This window comes from Gymnodraco acuticeps, unplaced genomic scaffold (assembly GCF_902827175.1).
Source record: "Gymnodraco acuticeps unplaced genomic scaffold, fGymAcu1.1, whole genome shotgun sequence".
NCBI lineage: Eukaryota > Metazoa > Chordata > Actinopteri > Perciformes > Bathydraconidae > Gymnodraco > Gymnodraco acuticeps.
In genome coordinates, this window is record NW_022990693.1 from 129801 (window position 1) to 155552 (window position 25752).

The following is a 25752-nucleotide window of genomic DNA, read 5'->3' on the forward strand; positions in this document are numbered from 1 at the left end:
CAACTGTAAACCAGTCAAACCAAAAATAGACGTTTAAGAGACTTTTAAGCATTTCAAAGTTCTCCAATGCATTATTAAAGCAATACAAGAAAAAGCTCAAATGATTTAAATAACAATGTTTATCAGTTTGACACACAAAGTTGAGATATAACAAATATCCACTCCACAAGAGAGGTAACAGATGACACATTCTTACAAAATCCCTGTTTGGGTATCTCCGCAGCACATTGGCTCTTTACTGCACAGAAGGCAACGTTGTTTCCAAAAGTCACAGTTGTATTTTTTTTAATCTATTTTTCTATTGGAGATCATTATAAAAAAAACACTAAAAAACAAATCACTCTTCAAATGGTCGTGCAACTTAAATGTGGTTGTTAAAAGATTATAATGCTGCAAGAAAAGTCAGCCACACTTTTAAAGCTTCAGGGTCGTAATTGGACATCCGTCGGCTAAAGACGGCCTAATATTAATTGTGGAGGGTGAGATTGTTTGTGTTATATGGAGATAGATTTGTCTCAATATTATATGTGTGAACACATTGGTTACCGTGTGTAATTGTGAAATCTGTAAATGTAAATCCCCACAAAAGTGTTTCCAAAATTGTTTTTTGCATTTGTGGACAGTGTTTTACATTCACAGATTACACATTGACATAAGGATTATCCATCTGTTCACACAAATAATATTGAGACCTGGTAAAACTAGGGAAAATGAAAACAGCTTGTAACAGCTTGTAAGTCATTCAAGCCATTTGCCAAATAAAAGTTGGAGAGATAAAAACGTACGTTTTCTAAGGCCTGGACGGCGGATTTTAAATACAATGTGTTCTAACTCTTTGTTGTACAGCAGTATCCAGCTTCAAATCATTTGAGCTGATTTTATAATGGTGCTTACCTGAACCTTTTTTCGACTTTAACTTAAGGCTGTTAAATTACAGTTCCACAAATCCAAACCCCACACTGCATTTATCCTCAACATTTTCATTGAGGGTAGCTTTGAATCTGGAAAACCAATCTTTTACTATCCATCCATTCATGTAGTCCTTGTTGGGTTCAGGCAACCCTATGTCATCGTCCTCTTCACAGTTTAGTCTTTAGACGTAGAAACACTTGTGGTCCTTCAGGTTCCTCAGGTAGGAGAAACTCTTCCCGCACTTGTCGCACATGAACTGTTTCTCCCCGGTGTGTATCTGCTGGTGTGCTTTCAGGCTATTTCCCTGGTTGAAGCTGCGGCCACATGTGTCGCAGCAGAACGGCTTCTCCCCGGTGTGGATGCGCTGGTGTCTGTTCAGGTTCCCTGTGTTGCTAAAACACTTCCCACATGTGTCGCAGCTGAACGGCTTCTCTCCTGTGTGGACAACCTTTGGAAAAGAAGATCATTCGAAAGACTTTAATCATTTTCATATGTAAGATTTACAATTGTTAAATCATGAATAAAGATTCACATCAAATCAGGCTTCATGCAAGACATGTTTCTTATTCTCAACCTGAACCTAAATGTTGCTCTTACAAGTGTTTCAGGTCATATTCAGCTAATTCTCTTTCAATACACCTGCTCATGAGGATGTCCTTCTTTGTCCCTGTTTTTAGGGACATTTCATTGATAATAATGTTACCACATCCTAAAAAGGAAAAATTCCACACTAAAGAGATTCAAATTCTGCGGTCATAAATAAGCCAACAACAACATTAATTTGTCAGCGTCAGAACATACACAGGATCCAGAAAACTGACAAAACATTAGTCGTACAGCTGTCAAAAATGTGTTTGACCCTGATGTTGGTTGTATAAACTAGAACGTTTATACAACCAACATCAGGGTCAAATGGCAACAGGAAGTTGGTGTGTTGCATCTGTAAGTACCCAGAAGAGCAGAGTCAGCGCTGCGGTTTTTTCTATTTCATCTCAACATGAGGTCTGTGGGCTCCCTTTTTTTATTCTACCAACTACAGACAACTTATCTATCAACTTTAAAGGCGTAAACATTTTTTTTCGGACTAAAGCTTGTTTTTAGCAAAGGATTCCCATCTTTTTGTTTAGCTCCTCAAACATGAATGTTGCTATACAGTCTATATATATATATAGTGTGTGTGACTTAATACTTTTATTCTGAAAATTCTTGACTTCCGGTTAGCATTAGCATGTGCCGAAATGCTGCATTTTCAAACCGTGAATCAAAGGTGAAATGACATGTGATGTTGTACACTGAGCACACTGGGTTTAGCACTCATTTATTGCCGCTGAATAACGTTTATTAGGGAATGTTTAAATAACCACAGACACCAGAATGATATAATTTAACAACAGAAAAAGGCAGGAATTGCATTGGACCCGCCCCCGAGGACGCCGGCCAATAGGAGAAGACCTCAGATGACAACAGGAAGAGCAAGCCAATAATTGACCTCTTCTACCTGCTGACCTGGACTGACCGGCGGATGAGGAGAGCGCCTCCACTCGCACATTTCATTTTGTACACCACCGCATCTTTTGTGTAATTAAATGCTGTTAACTTTTATAAGTTTCCCGTGACTCTTTTCAGTCTCTCCTGCCTTCAGGGTTCTAGAATACACTAACAATACCCTTTACATGCACAAAAACCTATAGAACACATGCACTACAGGAGAGGGAAAACCCCAAAAAGCAGAAAATGGCCCCTTTAGGAGCATCTTCACTCTACTTGGCACTTTAGTTGAACAATGGCTAATGCAGACCCACCTGATGTGATTTAAGGCTGCTGTGTTGTGTGAACATGCGTCCGCAGATGTCGCAGGAGAAGGGCTTCTCCCCGCTGTGCGTCTTCAGGTGAATCTTCAGGTAACTGGACGACTTGAAGCTCTTCCCACAGAGCCCGCAGCTGTGCGGCCGGTCCACCGTGTGGTGCTGCTGGTGAGAGCGCAGGTCTGTGATGGAGCTGATCCGCCGGCCGCAGATCACACACGTACAGGGGATGGTGGCCGCGTGGGTCTGGAGGTGTTTCCGGAGCGAGTCCACGCAGGTCACCGTGGTGCTGCACGCCACGCAGGCCAGAGACCTCTCCCTGGAGCCTGGGTGGGAGGTCTTCTGGTGCATCTTCAGGGCACTCTTCTGGATGAAACACTTGCCGCAGGTCTCACAGCTGAAGGGGCGCTCCCCCGTGTGGATCCGCTGATGGCCCTTCAGAGTGTCCGCCTGGTTGAAGCTCTTGCCACAAGTCTCACACCTGAAGGGCTTTTCCCCCGTGTGGATGCGCAGATGGCGCTGCAGGTTTCCTTGGATGGTGAAGCTTTTGTTGCAGTACTGGCAGTTGTAGGCCCGCTCCCCCGTGTGGACCATCTGATGCATCTTCAGGCCGTGTGCTCGGTAGAAGCTCTTCCCGCACTGCTCACAGCGGAACGGCCGGACCTCGGCGTGCAGGCGCTGGTGGTTCCTCAGCAGCTGCTTCAGAGTGAAGCCCTTCCCACAAACATCACAGGTGTGTGGTCTCTCACCTGTAGATGGATAAGATTAACAGAATATGACATTGTCAAAGGTTATATGTTTTCTAATAGACATTTTTATTAAACACAATTATCCCTGGTCAGCATCTCTAGTGAGTTTTAGCCCCTTTTAGCTCATTGTTTCGGATTTATGACACTATACTGTATGGTTTTGTCTCATCTCAGTCGTTGACCCCCATTTTGATAAACCAGATAAATGGCCTAGAAAAAGTGAAACCTTTAGTGCTAGTGAAAATTGAACATATTTATATGTGGGTCAGCAACAGAACTCAAAATGAATCCTTGTATCACTGTGTCTGCGTAAATACGTTTCCTATGTGTGTTAATGTGGATATTCCTCATCAAATCTTTATAAGGCATTATTATTTTCAGTATAACAACCATAGACTATAACAAATATATTGGAAGTAGTCACCGTGACATCACACGTTAGTGTGGCAACTACAGTTTGGAAGCCTCTAGTTTGGCCTTTTAGCAGTCGCCATATTGTTTTTTGGAACCAGACACAAGAGAATGTTGATGAAGATATTTTTAGGCAACAAACATAGTTTACCTTTCATTAACTGAAAACACATTGGGTTTTTGTCTTTAGACTTTGAGCTTTTCACAACACCAGGACACTGAAGCAGCAACCTGTCAATCACAACATAGCCCTAAAGCAGGGGTGTCCAAACCACGGTCCGGGGGCCAACTGTGGCAATTCTAAAAGTATAATGGAATATGGCCCACACAAGAAACCTGTGCTTTTCCTTTATTTTACTTCTTAAATATAAATGTAAACTGATTTTAAGCAGTATAATTCATGTGTTAATTAGTACACTTTCAAAAAATGCAGTCAATTCAAGTTGAAAATACCTTAGTTGATAATACATGCCGTCACAGTAACCCATCCTATACAATTAACCATTGTTGTTCTCTACCGTCCACCAGGCGCCTTGGGGGACTTCTTGGAGGAATTAGATCATCTCCTCTCACTCATCCCTGAAACTGGCCCTCCCGCTGTACTTCTCGGAGACTTCAACCTCCAGACGGGGAAGATAGACGAACTAACATCCCTGTTAACCGCCTTTGCTTTCTCACTGTCTCCGTCCCCACCGACTCATAAAGCTGGCAATGTCCTTGATCTCATATTCTCAAGGAACTGCGCTACTTCTAACCTCTCTGTAAACCCACTCCACACATCCGATCACTTCTTCATTTCATTCTCTCTATCCCTTTCCAAACATAACAAACTAATCTCTTCTCATCCTGCACCTGTCCGCCGTAACCTCCGTTCCCTCTCCCCCTCTACCTTTGCCTCATCGGTGCTCTCAGCCCTCCCTTCCTCTGACTCGTTCCAACTCCTACCTCCAAACTCTGCTGCAGAAACTCTCCTCTCTACTCTCTCATCCTCTCTGGACTCTCTCTGTCCTATCACATCTCGGCAGGCTCGTCAGTCCCCTCCTGCTCCCTGGCTAAATGATGCACTGCGTGCTAATAGAACCGTCCTTAGGGCAGCAGAGCGGAAATGGTGGAAATCCAAACACCGTGACGACCTCCTAACCTATCAGGCTCTCCTCTCCCTCTTTTTCTGCTTCGATCTCTCAGGCAAAAAGCACTTTCTTTCAAGATAAGATCCAATCTTCCTATTCAAATCCCCAAAAACTATTTTCCATCTTCTCCTCCCTCCACTGCTACGCTGACGACACCCAATTAATTCTGTCCTTTCCCCGCTCAGAGACCCAGGTCGTCGCACGCATCTCTGCTTGTCTAGCTGACATCTCTCAGTGGATGTCTGCTCATCACCTCAAGCTCAACATTGACAAGACTGAGCTGCTCTTCCTTCCGGGAAAATGTTGTCCCACTCTTGACCTAACAATCAACATCGGCACCTCAGTTGTTTCCCCGACTCAGACTGCAAGGAATCTGGGTGTGACCCTAGATAACAACCTGTCCTTCACTGCAAACATCGCTGCTACAACCCGTTGCTGCAGATACACGCTTTACAACATCAGGAAGATACGTCCCCAGCTGACTCAGAAAGCGACACAGGTTCTGGTCCAGGCTCTCGTCATCTCACGCCTAGACTACTGCAACTCCCTCCTGGCTGGTCTACCTGCATGTGCCACCCGACCTCTGCAGCTCATCCAGAATGCAGCGGCTCGTCTGGTCTTCAACCTTCCTACATTCTCCCACACCACGCCGCTCCTCCGCTCCCTTCACTGGCTTCCGGTAACTGCTAGAATCCACTTCAAGACAATGGTACATAGGTACCATGCTGCGAATGGATCTGGCCCTTCCTACATCCAGGACATGGTTAAACCGTACACCCCAGCGCGTGCACTCCGCTCTGCATCAGCCAAACGACTCGCTGCGCCCTCGCTGCAAAGGGGACCCAAGTTCCCATCAGCAAAAACACGTGGGTTTGCTATCCTGGCTCCAAAATGGTGGAATGAGCTCCCCATTGACATCAGGACAGCAGATAGCTTACACACCTTCCGGCGCAGACTGAAAACTCATCTCTTTCGACTCCACTTCGAGCGATAGAACTATTAACAAAGCACTTATATACTAATAAAGGACTGGCTTATCTAAAGCCAGTTGAGTAGCACTTGAAATGTTTGGCTCTATGAAACCTGATGTACTTATATGATTCTGTTTTCTTCAAGTTTGTATTTTGTTGGTCGAACGCACTTATTGTAAGTCGCTTTGGATAAAAGCGTCAGCTAAATGCAATGTAATGTAATAATAATAAAAAGCCCAATAGCTTGAAATATACCCTTGATATTTCCCCTTATTGTCCGGGCTGTGAAGGAAGACTGAGAATCACAGCTTGTACTGGCTTCTGTTTTAAGGGATGAGCTGCCAACACTTTCAGTAACAAAGTCAATGAAACCCTATGGAGAGCTGTGATGGAGAGCTGTGATGGAGAGCTGTGATGGAGAGCTGTGATGGAGAGCTGTGATGGAGGCTGTTTTTTCTTAAAGCATGTTCAAATATCAAGCATAATGTACCTACATTTGATTGATTTTGCTTACTTATTACTTAACTTATGAGGCAATATACCTCACTTCTAGTGAGGGGCCCAGCCCTTCGTAGGTTTTTCTGTATGTGGCCCTCAGTGAAAAGAGTTTAGACACCACTGCCATAAAGCTTCCAGCCTATTTTACTCTAAATGGGACTATAATTTACAAAATGATCATCATGCTGTTATGTACACTTGTAAACCAGCAGTTGAGACCATAAACTGATTGGTAAATGTTTACAAAGTAAAGTAATACATGATGTCAGAAGTTGGCCCCCTGCTGCTCGTTTGAAAGAATGCAGGTTTAAGGCGTTTCTGCACTGGCTTTTCTTCTCAGACCTGTCCATCAGCTCGGTACTTCACTCACCTGTATGAAGCAGCATGTGAGCGTTGAGGCTCCGCTGGAAGGAGAAGCCTCTGCCACACTGAGAGCAGCAGAAAGGCTTCTCTGCGTTGGTCCCGTGCGCAGCCTGGTGGGCCTTCAGGTGCAGCAGCTTGGTGAACGTCTTCCCGCAGAGTCTGCAGCTCAGAGGCTGCTGGTTCTGGTTCTCCTTCTTCGCTCTACCTCGTAGGGACTTTGGCTTAACAACACGTCTAGGTCTGGTAGTTAATCCTGGGTCACCGTCATCTGGATCGTGTGGCTCCATCTAACAGAAGAAATGAAGAAATTCTTGATTCATTGCCTCTAAACTCACTGTTGCTTTACTGTTTTTGGTGGTAAGCTCCATTAACAGGTGTAGTTCATTATATTCTCAACATAAACTGCTACCCACACTCACATTAACAGTAGGGGCAATTCAAAGTCCCTTCATCATTTCGAAATAGATGGGGAAAACAACATGTCAAAATTCTGGGAAGACAAAAAAAATCTACAAACAGAAAATAAAACATTAAATGAATGAAGGATTTGTCAAAGCACCTGGTAGTCTGGGTCGTCGTCATTGTCCTGGCCCGGCTCTTCTCTGTACTGACCGGAGTCAGAGGACGCCTGGTCGGCCAACGCCTCCAGTCCTTCCTCCTTTATTATCACTGGTTGGACACTGTCCTGAAAGGAGAGAATGTGGACATGAGTCAAAAGATGGTGTCTGGGTAACTTACAATAAACATACACAATACACATCATTTGTTTTGTTTATTTGTTTATAGTGTCGTGTACAGTCCCCATTGATCAACTCTCACAGCAAAACAGTAAATGGGGCAGCTTTAGTCAACATTGCTCATTTCCAGCTGTTGTCCCCAGCCAGATGATAATAGACACCCTTAAAATCACAATATATAAACAGCATTAGTTATCAAAAAAGGATGAAAGGCGAAAAGATAAAAGAGAACAATAAACAACACACGTTACTACATACAGCACATCACAATCACACAACAGGGGGGCAACATCCATGATCACAACATGTAACACAAGCCATATCCAACACAGACTAGTGTGTGCAAGTGTAGTTCTCAGTGAACCATGTTTTTAAGTGAGCTGTAAATGTGCTATATGTATGCATGTCTTTGATTTGAGTGGGTAGAGAGTTCCAGTTTTGTATTGCTATGACCGAGAATGATGACTGACCAAAAGTACTCTTCCTGAATGGGACTGAAAGGTCGCCCGTGTGGAGCTTGTAGTGGTTAGTCTGGTGTTGTTACGTTACGCAGGATTCTATACACCAGAACGATGTTACTATACTTTATTAAATCTTCCCAACTCAGGATGTTATGCTTGTTGAGGATGGTACAGGGATGGGAGCGGTTAGGTTTCTGGTCCAGTACTTTGAGGGTTTGTTTGTACAGGGTTGCTAGTGGCTTCAGTGTGGAGCTGTTAGTTTGCCCCCAGCTTGTGAGACAGTGTGTAAGATGTGAGATGATCATGGCATTCATGTATCATTTGGTAGAATTCAATGTCATTGTATTTCTTATGTATTTAAAATTTGCTAGGCTAAACTTGACTCTTTGGGTCACTTTTTTTACTTGTGTTTTGAATGTTAGATTGGAGTCAATAATGATTCCCAGGTACTTAGCCTGAGGCACAATATCAATATTTCCACCTGAGATCCTGAAACAATGTTGTATTTTCTTTTTGTGAAAAACATTCCAACTGTTTTGTTGACATGAAGCTGAAGACAGGAGCGGTGTAGCCAGCTAGTGATCAGCACTAAAGCTGAGGTCAGTTTATCAGCAGCCTTTTGCTTTGTGTTGGCATGCACATATATCACAGTGTCATCGGCATATAGCTGTGTTTCCACATCAGGACAGACAGATGGCAGGTCATTCATATATAGGGAAAAAAGAAGTGGACCAAGTATTGAACCTTGTGGTACTCCGGTGCTTAAGTCTAGAGCTGGAGAGAGTTGATTATTGACGATAACATGCTGACGCCTACCAGTAAGGTATGATTCAATCCAGGTATGAGTGTTAATGGAGAGCAGTTAAAAGCCCACAGTTTGGACAGAAGGACCTCATGGTTGACTGTATCAAAGGCTTTGCGTAGATCCAGAAATACTGCACCAACAACACCTCCTTTGTCAACCATTGCTTTGACCTTTTCTATAAAAAAGCAGTTGGCTGTTTCGGTTGAATAATTTGCCCTGAAGCCAAACTGCATGGGATGAAATTGAAATGGGCTGTTGTTTAAGAAGGAGACAAGCTGTTCTGACACCCACTTCTCAGCCACCTTGGATACTACAGGTAAGATGCTAATTGGACGGTAGTTGTTGATGTTCAGATGGTCACCTGACTTGAACATGGGGGTTACAATTGCAGTCTTACAGGCATTTGGGAATGTCCCATGTAATACAGATGAATTGATGATTTGGGTAAGAGGGCAGACTAGGTAATCTTGCAGTGATTTCATTTCATTGCAGAATCCATAGCGTATGTGTCCTTAACTTGAAGTTTTAAGAGAATTAATAATTGTTTTGGTTTTTAATTCCGATATGGGTTGAATGCAAAAGGACATCTTACTTTCGTCGACTTTGATAATATTTTCTGCTCTTAAGGGAAAATTCTGTGTAATCTCATCTACAGAGTTGATCAAATATGTATTAAAAGCTATGGCAAGTTGTTCTGGGTCTTGCACTAGGTTACCATTCTCTTTGAGTTCTAACACTAAGTTCTAACGCTTGATTCCCATCAAGGTTTTAATCTGTACCCAAATTCTTTTAGTGTTAACTTTAGCCTCATTAATTATTGTTATGAAGAAGTTGGCTTTGGCCTTTCTGATTGCTTGAGTTACTTTGTTATGTAACTAATGAGGTAAACGTATGCCTGTCAGTAGTTAGTTTAGTTGTTAACTTAAGGTCTAGCTCCTGTTTTTCATTGTTTGGTCGAGGCACCTTAAATCCAAATACACTTTTCTGTGTACAAACCCAGCGCCATAAAGAAACATTTCCCCAGTATAAACCCCATCCAGCACCTTTGGATGAAGTGGAATGCCAATTACGTTCTTGTGGCTGAATGAGAGCAAATCTCTGCAGCCAGATTCTGAAATGTATTAACATTTCTTTAGAAATCAATCTTTAAGAAAAGACGGAAGCGTAAAAAGGGAGACCAATAATAAAGCCAGTTCAAATGAAGATTTCCAGAAAATCTATATAAACAGCATGTTACCTCATATGTTCTGCCTTTCCACAGGTGGATTATAGGCGACCTCTGTACTCCAGCATCTCCGCCAGCCCCTACTGTGAACATGGAGAAACAGGGGTTCAGTCTTTCTGTTTGGCTCATCAGACAACCGCCAATAAGTTCCAATTTAGGATGTGAAAACTCAAATGCAATTTTCCTATACTGTCGACAAAGTTAAGTGACAATAAAAACACAAAACAAAAACAGTTAAGAAGAATCTACCGGTATTTTTATTCAAATTAACTTAAAGTTGTTAAGTTTAAAAAAAAAACAACACTATAAATGAAAGTTACTGTTCTGTACAGTGGTACAGAGGGGAAAGCAGCTTTTAGATATTTGACTTGTGTATAAAGTAGCAAGAATATTCTGTTATAAGTGTTTCCTGGATTCAAAATCCTAAAAATGTACGAGTTGATTGGAAGTTTAGATTGATATCTGAATCTGTATAACTAAAGCTACTAAATCATTTTAGTGGAGTATAACCATACATTTAAATAAGTGACATACATGACGCAAGTAAATGACAAGTACCTCAAAAACCTCTGTTTGTACAGCAGGTTCCCTACCTTGATTAGGCCCAAATGTACACTTTTTGCAAAAGGTGAGCTAAATATCAACAAAGTTTGCACTCAGTGTCCCATGAATTAAAAGAAGACAGGGATGACCTCTGCGACTCTTCCTCCCGGAGAGCTGCCTCTGCAAAGGCTCTCCTTCTGCTCCGTTGGTCTCAGCCCTCCTGTCCTCCTTCGCTACGCTGCTCTCCTCTGTCAGCTCCTCCGTTAGCTCCTCTGTCAGCTCTTCCGTCAGCTCCTCCGTCAGCTCCTCCGTCAGCTCCTCCGTCAGCTCCTCCGTCAGCTCATCTGCTTCCTCCTGGCCTCCTCTGTCCTCTAGCACTAGCTTCAGCTCCGTCTCAGCCTCCTCCAGTCTCCTCTGCAGGTCCTCCATCTCTGAAACACCCTGTGTCACCTACAGAGACAAACCCAGGCTTTTTTTAAAGGTATCAGGACAAATGGAATGTGAGGACTTCATAGTCATCTGATTTTCCTCACATATTTTACAATACGGTATGGAAGCCCATTTCTGCCAGTAAAAGAAAAAAAGAAAAACACTTTGTGGTAAGAAAAGATCCTAAAATGTACTATAATGACAAACTTTCTCTAAGTCCTACTGTAGGTTCAAGAATGTTTATCCTCATTTTGAAAAATGAAAGCCCTAGTTTCAAAAACAAATCACATTGTTTCAACCTTTCATAACATGGCGATATTTGTAAGATAATATCAAATAGCTTGAACACTGGTAAATATCCCTTTATGTTGATAGTATTAGACCTTCGTAAAGGTTATTGTAAACTTGTTCTAGTGGGTTGAATCATCTTTACCTGAAATGTGGTATTGCTAAAACATAACAGACACTTTCAATGTTAGTCTTCTCAATACAAACATACTGCTCATTATGTAACATTTAACTTATTTGTAGTGACAAAGAAACTAATTCAATCAAAGACATTTTAGTTTAAACAGTTTCTTCTCACATGCTGAGATTCTTTTTGAATTGTTGATTTTGTCCAAAATCAGAATTAACACTTGCATGGCCATTATTGTGGGAAACCTTTAGCAAAGAAACAATGAGACGGTTTATCAATAAGTCAATCAACAGACATTTTTGTAAAAGCACAAATGCCCCAAAGCAGCTGGTTCCAGCTTATCAAACGTCAGAGTTTACATCACAGTGAAATGTTCTGCTTTGGAACTATTCTTCGTAAACTGTTTGAGGCCCTATGCCTGGCAGAGAGAGACGTACCTCCAGCTGCAGCAGAGAGGAACAGTCGAGGAAGAGCTGGCAGATCTTCTCCACAGCTTCCTGAGCCAGAGACGTCAGGAAGACGCTGAACTGGATCACCTGAGGGAACATCACAGACACAAAACATCTTCTGATACATTTTAGAAGGATATAATGATAGAGTATAGGAGATTAATTAAAACAATATTGTTATAATCTTGTTTTATGATTTTTTTAAACTTTGGTAAACTCAACAAATGTTTGTTTTCATGCTAACATGTAAATATTTTAACAATTTACCCTAAAAAGTGACTGGAGTAATTGAAAAGCATTTTCATATGTTGCTGCTTTGAATCAAACCACATTTGTGTGATAACTTTAGCTACTAGTTAAGCTACTTTGCAGATCAAATGAATATAAATAAAACTAAATATAAATGAACAAATCATTGATAATGTCTTTTCAAAGGTTAAAATATGACTTGACTTTGTTTATCACAGGGCTTAAGGGCCGAGCAGTGTGCAAAGTAAGAAAAGTGAGCAGCACCTGTGTTTATCAGAGGCAACATTACAGTGAGGAACATATTAAAGCATTAATAATGTAATACAATACCATAAAGGACATGATTCTGATATGTAATTCTGCTAAATTAGAACATTTCTCCTGCTACCCAAGTATATTTTGACTTCGTTAAAAAGTTAAATTAAGGACTTTCACTTAAAAACATCTCCTTTCCCAGACTTTTTATTTTAACTAAATGCATAAAACATATCAATATATATATATTAAAATATATATATACACATATCAATATATATATATATAAATAATATACATACATCGACATGGCTGAATTCCAGTCAAAAACCTGTCCTCTGTGTCATTGTGAAAAAAGCAGCTTGTTATTGACAGCTGGTCACGTTGAGTAAACCTGTAGCTGAACCGCTTCTAGACATACAGCAGATAGATAGGCCTGGGCCTGCTACCCAACTCCAAATGAATATCAAAGATGGATTTTCTGGGTTGTTGGTCAACCAGGGCTACATAATTACATCAATTCAGCCAAATGATGCGCTCTACCTAGCATAGCAGTCCTACATTGAGTGGTTATTTTAAGTTAAGCCGTTGAAAGCTAACTAAAGCAGCTAGCTAGCTCTTCTATTTCTATGCTCAGCTGGTTGTTTAGCCGCCAGAGAAGGAGGGAGCCCCGAGACAGCGGAGGCTGTTACCGACAGATGTTACACAACGGACTTTAAAACGTACCTTCTCCTCCGAGGACCCGTGTGTGTTTTCAGTCTCACATGATGACATTCTGGATATGTTTCTGCAGAGCCGCCGATAACTTTACTAATTTCTGTTACTGTCGCATTTTACCATCATCTCCAAAATGGAGCCTACATGCGCCTCCAAATCTGACATTGTGACCACTGTATATTCCCACTAACAATACGTTTCTGTTCTAAAATGTTGTAATAAAAGACATGGCTTTTGTTACTACAATGTTGTCGTTAAGGGGGGAAAGAAAACTCGTGCTCTTCACAACAATGGTCATCCTCTTCCCAGTTCATGTTTTTTTCAAAATAAAAGCCCGCGTGCTACGGTCAGTCAGAGTGGACCCAGTGATGGAGGCAGTGTTCAGAGGTACACTAAAGTAAAAGTTATTTTACCACAATGTCAAATGGCCTATTCTGTAACAAGTTCAGAACCTGAATTGAAAATGTTTCTTGGTAACTTATTTAAGAAAGAAAAACAATTGAAAGTGTGAAATTGAAATTAAAGTGTGATTACCAGTTCCCCTTGTTAATACAAAAAAAAACAAGTGCACCCAATGCATGTTCTTTTTTTATCTTCTGGTATTCAACCGGAAAGTGTTAGCATGACATTTTGTCTGCCTTGGTGATATTCACGTGTTTACTGCCCTCAAATGGCTAAAGTGAGAAACTGCAGCACAATATACATTAATACACGTCAAAAACTAAATCAAAGAAGTTCCATTGTTCATAGTGAGTAGCCTACTTAATAAGCGTTGATAAGTAGTTTTTATACAGTTTAGTCCTTCAGCGGTCACATTGAAAACTACAAGGCAGGGGCGTCCAAACTTTTTTCACCGAGGGCATACAGAAACATATACGAAGGGCTGGGCCACTCACGAGAAGCAAAATTAATCAAATGTAGGTACATTATGTTTGATACTTGAAAATATATCACAGCTCTCCTTAGGGTTTCATTTATTTAGTTGGCAGCTCACTCCTGTTTGCTTATAATAAGGGGAAATATGAAGGGTAGATTTCAAGTTTATAGGTCAATAAGTTATTGTGCCTTTTTTTATCAACTAAGATATGTTAGAAAATGTTTCCAACTTTAATTGAATGAATTTATTTGAAAAGTGGGCTTAACACATGACTACTACTGTGTAATATATTTTGACATATATATTTAAGAAGTACAATATAAGACAAGCACAAGTTTAATCTGTGGGCCGTATTATATTATACTTTTAGAATTCGCTGAGGGCCGATTCAAAATGGTCCGCGGGCCGCATTTGTAGTTTGGACACCCAGCACGGCAAATAAGGCAACACGTTATGTCAGACACAATAATAACAAATACAAACCACCCTGACTTTTTCAGTGTTTTGTTTTATAGTTAGTTAGAAAATATATTATTAAAGTCAAGGAGTTAAAAGTTAAAGTGAGTGTTGGTGTTTACTGTCCTTCGGTGGTCACAGTGAGGAACTAACCCAACAATTACAGTGTCATCAGTATGGAGATTTTCCGGTTATTAATAATAATAATAATGGATTACATTTTTTTTTATTTAGAGCGCTTTTACAGGTGCTCAAAGCGCTTTACAATTACACATATTAGACGTGTAAATGTCATTACTTTCAAAATAAACTCCAGCATTTTGTATTTACATGTATTAATGAAGGAAACAAACATCTGATTTGCTTTGTACAGCGTGATTGTTGGTTTCCCTCTAGCTATCAGGATTGAATCATTTACTTTAAACAAATCACACAATCAACGTCTTGATTCATTTTCTGTTTCATCATGATATCATGTTTTTTTTCAAAGAGCTTTGCTGTTTGCAATTAAAGACTGATCAAATCATTTTTAAACAACGTTTATTTAAAATAATATTGCTTAGGTTAATCTGTTGGCTGTATCTTGATTTGATCACCACACTTCAAGCTTTCTCTTCACGGTCTGATTTTGCTGCTGACGCTCCTGACAACATTTAAAAAGGATTTTCTTTAGGCAGAACAAATAAAATCCCATATCACAACCAAGAAATTCAGCTAACACTCCAAGTTGTGCAAAAATATGCAGGTTTTAACATGTATTTATTTAAATATCCAATACATTTTATTGCTGGCTTTTTATCCTGAGGGAAATCACACTGTAACTAAGAAAAATGACGTGCTCTGTTTTTAGGACATAGCAAGTGTGTTCTCTGAAGTGTTCTGGTTCTCAGCACAGCTGTGTCTCTTCAGCAGCCGTGAGTCTGAAAACCCGAGTCCACAGCTGCTGCAGGAGTACGGCCTCTCTCCGGTGTGGACCTGCATGTGAAACTTCACGTGTCCCAGCTGCCTGAACCTCACCCCGCATACCTCGCACTCGTAGGGCTTCTCCCCCGTGTGGACCCTCATGTGTCGGAGCAGGTTGGTGTAGATCCTGAAGGCCTTGTCGCACTGCTCACATTGATGAGGTTTCTCTCCGGAGTGCTGCAGTTTGTGGGACTTGAGGGCCTGAGGGATGATGAACCTCTTCCCGCACACGTCACAACACCGAACGGACGTTCTCCTGTATGGATCCGCTGATGGTAGTCGTACGTGGCCTTGTAGAAAAAAGGACTTTCCGCATGTGGGGCATGTGTGCTGCCTCTGCCCGGTGTGAATCTGCTCGTGGTCTCCTCAGGGCGCCGGCCCGAGTCGAAGCCCTTGCGGCAGGTCTTGCAGCTGAAGGGCGTCACGTCCACCGAGGTTCTGTCCCGTCTGTAGATCACTCTTGCGGTTCCCTTTCTCTCGAGTGCGCCTCCTGACGACCTGCCCGTGCCTTTCATCGTGAGTGGCTTTCTGGTGTTTCTGCAGCTGGCAGTTGTACAGAAAGGTCTTCCCACAGAGGTCACACATGAAGGACTTTGACGGCACCGTGAAGAAGCATGTGTGATTTGAGCCTGTTGTCCTGATGAAGCTCTTTCCACAGACTTTACATTTGAAGGGTTTCTCTCCGGTGTGGATACGAACGTGTCTCCTCAGGTTGTGCTGCAGAGTGAACCCCGCTCCACACGTCTCACATGTGAACATTTTCCCCCTGTGGCCCCGCTGGTGTGCGCTGAGCGACCTCCTCTTTATAAAGCTTTGCCACACACCGTGCATTTGAAGGGATGCTCCCCAGTGTGAATGCTCTGATGGCACTGCAGCGTGAAGGCGTACCTGAAGCCCTCCCCGCACTCGGAGCATTTGTGCGGTTTCTCAGCAGAGTGAACGACCCTGGTGAGCCTGGAGGCTGTGTTTTAGTTTTGAAGGCCTTCTCGCAGGTGGAGCAGGTGAATGGCCTCGTGTCCGTGTGCACCATCTGGTGAGTCTTCAAGTGCATTTGAGTTTTGAACATCTTCTCACAGAGTGGGCACTTCAGGGTGGCGTACTTCCTCTCCTCGTGCCGCAGCAGGTGGTACTCGAACATCTCCGTGTTCCTGAACCTCCTGGGGCACTGGTCGCAGGAGAAAGGCCCTCTGCTCCTGGTGAGTGTTCCTGTGCTTCATCAGGTGGAACTTGCCGGCTGAAGCTCTTGGTACAGACCTCACATACAAACTGCTTCCCTTTTTCCTCTCACTCCAGCTTCCTGTGTGTTCTGGCTCTCAGGGGTTTTGGATTCTGCCGTGTTGGTTGTGGAAGAATCCTCTTTAATGTCTACACAAGAGAGCAAAAGATAAATGTTAATAAACAAGTTAGCGAGGCAAACAGCGGGATTTATTCGATTAAAGGGGACATTCTGCCAAATAAAGCATTGTTTGCATTAACTTCTCAATTTCATTTTCAAATGTAGATAAAGTGTCAAAGCCGCACATAGCATTCCATTTACACTTTTTGTTTTTATGTGTTTACTTTTTGTTTTATTCCCGGTGATAATATGCGTTTCTTTGACAATAACAATTTCAAATGTTACCTTGTCCAATAGCTGCTGAGGACTCAGCTTCAGAATTCACTTCCTTTGCTGCTTCTTCACAAGAAATGAACAGAAGAATAAAGCATCAAAGACAGAGTCACTTAATACTGAATTATTATGTTCTGGTTTATAATAACACTCATTTACTGTCTGGGTCAAACTTGGCTACAAACTAGATTCTTTGCATCAATGTGGTGTTATGAGTTCTCTTCTCATAAAACAAGGACAACATTTGATGAACTTTGGAGTAACATGTTATGCTGAGAGGGACGGACTGTTTAAAAAAAAAGAAAGAGCATATATCTTGAAAAGTAGAGGACTGTAGGTTTTTGAAGTGTTTTTTTGATCTTCCATCAAATATATCAGTATATATATTATCATTGACATTGATGCCAGCTTAACATCAGCAACCCTAATGTATCTGAATCTAATCACAGGAAGTAAGTTGTTATGGTTGTGTTCATGTCAAGTGTTCCATTCGAAGGAGCCCACTTCCCCTCCATGTGCTTTTTCTACATCCCATTTTAGCTTTGATTCTCCATCATGATTATGATGAACGTAGAAGTTAGGTGGTTTTCTAGTGGATTGTTGTCCTTTAATGAAAACCTACCATCATGTCCAGTCTCTGGGCCGTCCCCGGTCAATTGATCTGTTCTAGTTTTCAACTTCCCAGAAGGCTTCAGGGGTGTAGACGAGGCCGCTCTGCTGGAACAGGACGGGGGCTGCCGCTCAGGATGTTGTCTCTCCCACATCCTGGCGTTCTCAAAGTTCTCCTGGGTGGTCTTTAGCTCGCTCTGCAGCCCCCCCCACTCTGGCCTGCAGGGTCTGGTTCTCGTTTTGCAGTGTTGAGGACAGTTGGGAGAAAACGGCGTCGATCTTTCTCGTTGCCTCCCGTGCCAACATTTCCACAACGGGTGTCAAAATCTGGCTGTCAGGATTGAAATAAAGAAGTCAACAGTGTGTTCCATAAATGAGCTGTTAGATAAAGTATCTGATGCTATTTACCAACTGCTTATTCACATGCAAACGTTTTTGTAATATCAACTGGTGGTATAACTGCAGTATCATTTAGAACAAATACATTACAATGTAGAGTTTATTTGGCCTAATAAGGGTTTTTAAACTGATGGCCCACCATAACTACATAAGACATAACTATACAAAAAGTAAGCACAATTTATTCATTTGTAAAAATGTAATGAACATTATTAACAGAATAACATTAAAATGACCTAAAGCAATGTTTGGGTAAATTGTTTATTTGCTGGATAAGAATCTTATTTAGGAAGATGAGCCAATGAGGTGGAAATGGATCTTAAAAGTGGATGAGTATTGTAATAAGTCAAATGCTGGTAATATTCACTGACATCTTTTTGACGATAGTTAGTAGGTACAAATAAGTACAAAATGATACTAAAGTAGCCTATAGTGCAGAAACATCAATATTGTTCTTAATTAAATGTACTTAGTTACTTTGCACTAGTGTCCAGATGAGAATACATTATATTTTCATGTAGAATTTTGTAGACGTTTGGATTAGATGTGGAGGAAGAAAATGATTAATAAATCATCACCGAGAGGTTTATTTAAAATTACAGATATTGAGTGCTGGAATATTTAGAACATTGTAATATAAAATAAGAATAACCAATTTCAGGAGAAACAAATATATCACGTTAATCGGGATTATGATTCATTTGCAATCAATGCCATCAGTTAGTATCATTTATTGGTGTAATTTATGTTGCAGCTAATCCGTTATTACAACACGATGTATTAATTTAATGATTCACAGCCTATGCTTAATAATAATGTAATAATTCCAAATGTAGTGATATGAAGTTGCCAAAAACGAAAACTAAATAAGTAAGTACAATTACTTAAGCACAAGTCCTTGAGTAAATACATTACATTACAGTAGGCCTACTGTACAAATTATAATCCAGGGCGGAGTTTGGCAAAGAGTAGACAGGTTTCATCTACCGGTCAATCCAATCTCCGAGTCACTGGACAGCAGTGACGCACCGTATTGTTCAGCATAGGCCTACGCTTTTTAATTTGAAATAAAATAAGAAATGTATTTCATTATTTTTAACCTATATTAAGAGCCTGCAAAGTGGTTATGTGACTTAAAGTTATAAGGTGACAATACACTTTATTTTTCCGGATAGACATGTTTAGCTAGCTAGCTTTCTTCGTGATAACAGTCCGCCATCTTTGTTGCTCTTGGTGTTAACCTGTCCCTCTGCTTGGTTTTATTCCGGCGGTCCAATCTCCCCCAGCTAGTGTTTCTGATCCCTCCTGTCTGGTGTCCGCAGTAATGTGTATGTGATGCTCCCCGACAGCAGAGCGGTAATATAACCCGTTAACTCACCTCCTGTCTGATGGTAGCCCTTTCGTGGAGATTTTTTCTTTAGAATGTCCAATATCAACAGATGGTCCTAATGACTGTCTCCAAGATGGACTTTATTTCTGAATAAAACACCAAGTTCTCTGACATGTTCGCATTTAAAGTTAGCAGCCGACAAAAACAAAAACGCAGATAGGAGAGCCGCAATGATTCCGGAAATGGAAGTAGCGAAGGTAAATACATTTCAAAATAAAAACTCTCAAAAGTGCTTCAATTGCAAATGTTCTTTTAATGCAATAACAAACAAAAAGAATATACACACTGCCATTGACATAAGCCTGTCATTTTACAATGTGTTGTTTTTGTTTGAAAAATAAAACACATCTAACGTCATTGTATGGATTTTCATTTGATGAACAAAACATAAATTATAGAAATCTTTTAAAAAACAGAAAGTCATTCAAAAATGCACTCAACTGGAGAAAATAAACAATTTCAGCTGCTGAAAATAACTCTAAGTCCTAAAACACACTTGAAATTCTGAAGCGGTGTTTTCCGTCTAAAATACCTTTAAATCATCTCCAAACTCAAAACCTATATTTGTGGTTTCATAGTTTATCTTTGTGTTTTTATACCGGTCAAACACAAGTTTCTTAAAACTAATAATGCCAAAAATAATGCAGCCAACCTATACTGTAAATCTCTGAATGAAAGTAGAGTTGCCAGTACATTAACTCTCATTAACTGTTTTAATGACTTTAGATTAATCCCTTAACTTTAGCATATTAAGGGTAATGAAACATGAGTAACGCTGAAGTGTTAAACACTTAAGTGGATCAACAGACAAAAGCATTCAGTTTATAATAAACCAAGCATCCCTTTGCTACTATGAAGCTCTCTTATGAATCTTTTGGCATGTCTCCCTAATAAATTTTTCATGTTGATTCATCGAATTGTAAAAGCTCCAAAAACGGATTTTAAAGATGTTTTTTGTAAAGCAATAATTGAGCATAAATGCACTGGGCCAAGTCATCTCAGTTCCATTACACAACAAATGGCTGTTCATTTGTGAATATATTATATTAACCCATGTGTTACTCAGTCAAGCGTTCTTCCAGATTGTTCCCCATCCCTCCTCTAGGACCCGTCACAGCTGTGCTTCTTGAGCTGCCTTGAATCGGAGAAGCCGCGTTCACACTGCTGGCAGGAGTACAGCTTCTCCCCGGTGTGGACCTGCATGTGGGACTTGAGCTGGTTGGACTGGTGGAACTTCTTGTGACAGTAGAAACATTCAAACTGCTTCTCGCCCGTGTGGATCCGCAAGTGCCTGTAGAAGTTTCCGTCTGTTCTGAAGGTCTTGTCGCACTGGTCGCATTTGTACGGCTTCTCGCCCGTGTGAATCCGCTCGTGCTGCTTCAGGCTGCCAGTGTGGAAAAACCTCTTCCCGCACACGTCACAGACGAAGGGCTTCTCCCCCGCGTGGCTTCTCTGGTGATACCCGAAAGAGTACTTGTTGTGGAAAGCCTTCCCACAAATGCCGCAGTTGAACTCCTTGTTCTCGCTGTGGCCTCTCTCGTGGAGTTTGAGGGAACACGCAGCGCTGAAACCTCTGAGACATACTTTGCAGCTGAATGGTTTAATCAAGGACTTGTTTCTCTTTCTATTCTGCAGAAACCTTTGCGTGCTGTCCGTGTCCTCGTTCCTGTCAGCGTGCACGTACTTCTGATGGATCAGCAGCCGGCAGTTGAAGAGGAATGTCTTCCCGCACAGATCGCACATGAAAGGCTTCCTGGCTCCGTGGATGAGCATGTGGGCCTTGAGCTTGTTGTTGTCGGAGAAGCTCTTCCCGCACTCGGAGCAGGTGAAGGGCTTCTCCCCGGTGTGGATGCGCAGGTGCCTCTTCAGGTTGTTGTTCAGGCTGAACCTGGCTCCACAGATGTGACAGGTGAAGGGCTTCTCCCCGGTGTGGACCACGCTGTGTCTCTTCAGAGCCGTGCCCGTCCTGTAGGACCTGTTGCACACGGTGCATGTGAACGGGGTGACGCCTGTGTGTTTCCTCTTATGCACAGTCAGGGAGTGGGCGTATTTGAATGTCTCCTCGCACATTGTGCACTTGTATTTTTTAGAGTTGGAGTGAACCATCTGGTGGAAGCGGAGGGTGTCTTTGCTCTTGAACTCCTTCCCGCAGGTGGCGCAGCTGAACGGTCTCTCCTCGGAGTGCACGGCCATGTGACACCTCAGCTGGACCGATGTCTTGCACGTCTTGTCACAAAGATGGCACTTCAACATCTGCTTCCATTTGTCGTGGCGCAGCAGGTGGTTCTCCAGAGAGCGCTGGATTCGGAATGTTTTGCCACACTGATCGCAGGCGAAGGGTTTGGGCGGTTTTGGAGCGCTCGTGATGCTTGAGGTGGTTCTGGAGCGACTCCTCTCTCCGGTACGACCTCTTACACTGAGGGCAGGGGAAGGGCAGGGGGGCTTTGCTTGCCTCGTGGCGCAAAAGGTGATTTTCCAGAGACTTCTTTTCGAGGAAGCTCCTGCCACACTGCTCGCAAGGGAAGGCTTCTTGTGGACCTTCATGTGTTTCTTTAATTCACCTTTCCAATTAAAACCTGCGTCACAATGTTCACAGGGAAACCGCGTTGCTGTCTCTTTTCTTTTAAGCCTTTTTCCCGGCTCTCCACTTGACTTGCTTTTCTTCTCTTCGACGCTGTTGTCAGTGGAAGCTTCAAATAAAGAGAAGAAAAGTTACAAAATTAGATATCTTATTTTAAGAGGCCTCTACTTTTAAATAAGATTGTATCCTAGACCTATTCAAGTGCCTTCCCAGATGTTAATGTTATGGTCCCAAACCTGTGAGAAGCAACACTGAACCCTATTCTCACCTTCTTCAGTCTTATAAGTGGCTCTCCTCGTCCTCCTCGTTCTGCCTGAAGGTGCCTCTTCCACAGATTTCTGTAATGAATAAGAAGGTCATTTGATCATAAACGTTACATACTGTATATCATGGGTCGGCAACAGGCGGCCCGCGGGCCATTGTTGGCCCGCCAGCAATAATATTTGGCCCGTAATTTTGAGAATCAAAAATAAAATATTATTTTGAGATTATTTTTTTTTTTTTAACAACATAGGACCGAGAGTCGCACATCAGGGTTTCCGTTAGCCGGTAATCACCGGTTTTTATCTGGTCAAATTCATTAAAACCCGGTAAATTCAAAACCTGCTGGTCAAAATGTCTGGTAATAATTAGGGATGCTCCGATAGATCGGCCGCCGGTCATTATCGGCCGATATTCACTCTTAATAGTTTGATCGGTGCTCTCTATAAAGGCCGATCAGGAGAGCTGGATCTGATCGATATGGACATAAACGTGAGTGAAGTATAACCGGACACGCGAGAGAGATCAGATCAGCTGCTGCATAATCACCTGAAGCCCCGCCTCTGTTTAGCGAGCTGCATGAGAAACTGACGGGCTGTCAGGAGAGAGGGAGGGAGAGAGGAAAAGAGAGGATCCGTTTCTCCCGTGTTATTATTCAAAGTTAATGTAAACTCTTGAATAATGTACTTCATCTACTACAAGTAGTTTGTTTGAATGTAATTATTATGTTGTTTGTTGTTTGTGGAATCATTTATTGAAAAATGAATCTGAACTTTTCGATCTGTAACCATTATAAACTGAAGCAATATAAAAATGACTCCCATTAACTGAGTTTTAAACATCAGCATATCTGGTCATAGTCCGGTGATTACCTGCTAACGGAAACTCTGCTACACAACTCTTACTATTATTATTATTATTGAAACATGACCGGTGAGTTTCAAATTTGTCCGGTAAAATAAATTCTGTCCCGACATATCCGCTTACATTCATAATGTCAGCGGAGGGAGCGGGTCACATTATGGCAAATGTGTGGTTGTGGGGAACCAGGTCAATTAAAGTACTTATTTAACTATATATTAAATACATTGAGTTTGAGTAAAATACTTGGTTACTGATTAATTTAGGTTATAATATATTAAATTGCAAAGCAAAATGCTGTAATTGATTTATTTTGTCCTTTGATATTTTTTAAAGGTTTTCAACCTGAAAGAATCCTAATGTGTCCTTGAAAAGTTGAAATAAAGAAAAGGAAAAAGGATTCCTGTTGCCCCTCAAGCCTCTCAAATGTGGGCAAACGCTCAAATAAATGCCAAAACCCAGAGAACTTGACAATAGGCTACTTATCAGAATAAAAGTATGTTAAATAACACTGCTAGTTAATAACTCTACTTTACTCAGTGGAGGCTCGTCCATTGAGGAAAGGGAGGACCATCCTCTCTAAAATTTCAGAGAAAAATAAACTTTGAAGAGAACAATAAATACACCTCAATTTAAAAGATAAGTCTGTTCAAATACAGATAATAGCCCTGGCTTTGGGACTGAAATGGGGCTAGAGAGGACGAGCCTCCCTTTGGGCGGGTCTAGCCAGAGGCTCTGGATTGGGCGCCTATATCATCAGTGAACCAATCAGCTGATCTGACTGCCATCAGAGTGTTGATGGGAAGGGTCATCAGCGATAGAGTTTTTCCTGAACCGGGGAACAGGGGCCCTGCGCCCTCTTACCAAAATCAATTCCTTGAATTAGGCTTTGATTATGTTCTGGCCCGCCATCTTGTGGCTCAGCAAAAAATTGTCCCACGGCCAAATTTACTTGCCTACCCCTGGTGTATATCCACAACATTGGGGAATAAACACAACTGAGATTAGAGCTGCATTATTAGCTAGCCAAAACAAATGATCATGGTCATGTGTGCTCCACTCATAGAGAACCCAGCTGCATCAAATCAAGCGCTCCCTGAAGTTACAGCCAGTCAATAGGGGGATGTTTAGGCTTCACTTTGGGGAGCTGCCATGCTCCTGTGCGTAGCATTAAGCGCGTGAGAAAGGCGTTTCTTATGTTGGTGCAAAGAGTTTTTAAAAAGCAAGAATCTAGCTCCACATGGAGATGACAGTTGGACTGGGTTGATTTACGTGTATTCTCATATTTTGTTAATACAAATGATCTCAAGATAGAGTTTAAAGACATTGTTGCTTCCAGACGAATCAGAGACCTTATCGCAACTTAATTCCCTTCGCATAAGACATAGAAAATACATATTAAAAAAGTGTAAAAAACGTACATGTTATAACATTAGTGTGGTGTGCAGGGTCCTCAGGTATGGAACGATAATGCTATACAAATTGTTTGTATCTGCCTGAATACATTTAATGTCTGGGGACTTCTCGACAAGTTATTCTGAAATGTATACAATTTGTGAAAAAATCTTTCCTTTGTAATATATCCATGTTTATTATATCCTACCTATTTTTACGCTCATTTTCAGACTGAGAAATGAATATTTTGTGACCATTTAGTATTTAGGGTAAGATTAGCTTGGTTTGAAGGGGTTTGGTTAGTAGGGTGTTTGTCAGCTGCTAATAGTTCTGTATAGTACATTCACTCTTTCAATTCTACATATGTTGCCAACGTATATTGAATACTTTCTGTTTAGTCTCCCCTAATCTCAAGCTTCAGATAGTTTATCAGCTTTTTCTATTTCACATTCAGTCTTATGATTGTATGTTTAAACTCTTTATGAATGTAATCTAAGAGTTAAATAAAAATCATCAGAAACAGCCCACCTTCTCCTGTGCTGAGTCTGAGGGGGGGGTTTGTTGAGGCGTCGATGCCACTGCTTTGAGGAGGAGCGCTGATTCAGAGACAGTCGTAGGTGGTGCAGGGAGCTGGGGGACCCCTTCGCTGGCCCCCACCAACAGTACTGCGGGGGGGCCACCAGCAGACACCACGGGGGCGGGCTCAGAGACGGCCACAGGGGTAGCGGTGGAGCTGACTGCTGAAACTGGAGGGGGGGTGGAGGAAGGTTCCTTCACAGCCACCGGCGGAGCAGCAGGGCTGCTGGAGACCGACACCACCGGGGCTCCTGATAGACACAACATCAACTGTTTATTATTATCCTTCACCGCGTCATGTGAAATGTGTTTAGAACAAGCAGAAATCAAAAGAAGGATTTATCCAAATCAAATCTGTGGCACAGAAAACAAAGCAAGTTGTACTTATTGGAGCAAAATGCCAAATATTTAGTAGTCCCAATTTCTTAAATATAGTGATTGATAATTGTCCCCATCATTAGAAATGAAATATCTCTAGGGTAAGGGCTGTCAGACAAAATACAATCTGACTTTGTGTCAGGGAATTGTAATAACCTTTTTTAGACTAAACACTAAATCCTCCATTATAACAAATGCACGTTCCAGTTTAAAGGTCAACACCACCTACTGGGGAAGTCAAGTAGCCTATACCAGGCTACTTGACTTTGT

General features: G+C 41.7%; 2 protein-coding genes across 5 annotated transcripts; both read right to left on the reverse strand.

The window, feature by feature from the left end:
- Positions 1-99: 99 nt before the first annotated feature.
- Positions 100-13430, reverse strand: si:dkey-182i3.10 (gastrula zinc finger protein XlCGF26.1). Of its 4 annotated transcripts, none has more exons than XM_034230553.1 (8): positions 13137-13430; positions 11895-11993; positions 10760-11060; positions 10080-10147; positions 7399-7524; positions 6847-7126; positions 2715-3466; positions 100-1360 (listed from the first exon to the last, which is right to left on the reverse strand). In XM_034230553.1, the coding sequence occupies exons 1-8, from the start codon at positions 13182-13184 to the stop codon at positions 1094-1096; spliced, it is 1941 nt and encodes a 646-aa protein (XP_034086444.1). In that variant the 5' UTR covers positions 13185-13430; the 3' UTR covers positions 100-1093. The 4 variants fall into 4 exon arrangements, with proteins under 4 accessions (XP_034086444.1, XP_034086443.1, XP_034086446.1 ...); XM_034230552.1 differs by having other exon boundaries at positions 10080-10150; XM_034230555.1 differs by having other exon boundaries at positions 10080-10150; positions 11895-12021; positions 13137-13423.
- A 6233-nt stretch (positions 13431-19663) lies between these two features.
- LOC117555628 (zinc finger protein 431-like) lies at positions 19664-25355 on the reverse strand (the record flags this gene model as incomplete). The annotated part of the gene is given in 3 exon segments (XM_034230556.1): positions 19664-22120; positions 22280-22349; positions 25057-25355. Coding segments are annotated over 3 exon segments (1958 nt in total), but the record flags the coding sequence as incomplete, so codon positions are not given.
- Between the last annotated feature and the right edge of the window lie 397 nt (positions 25356-25752).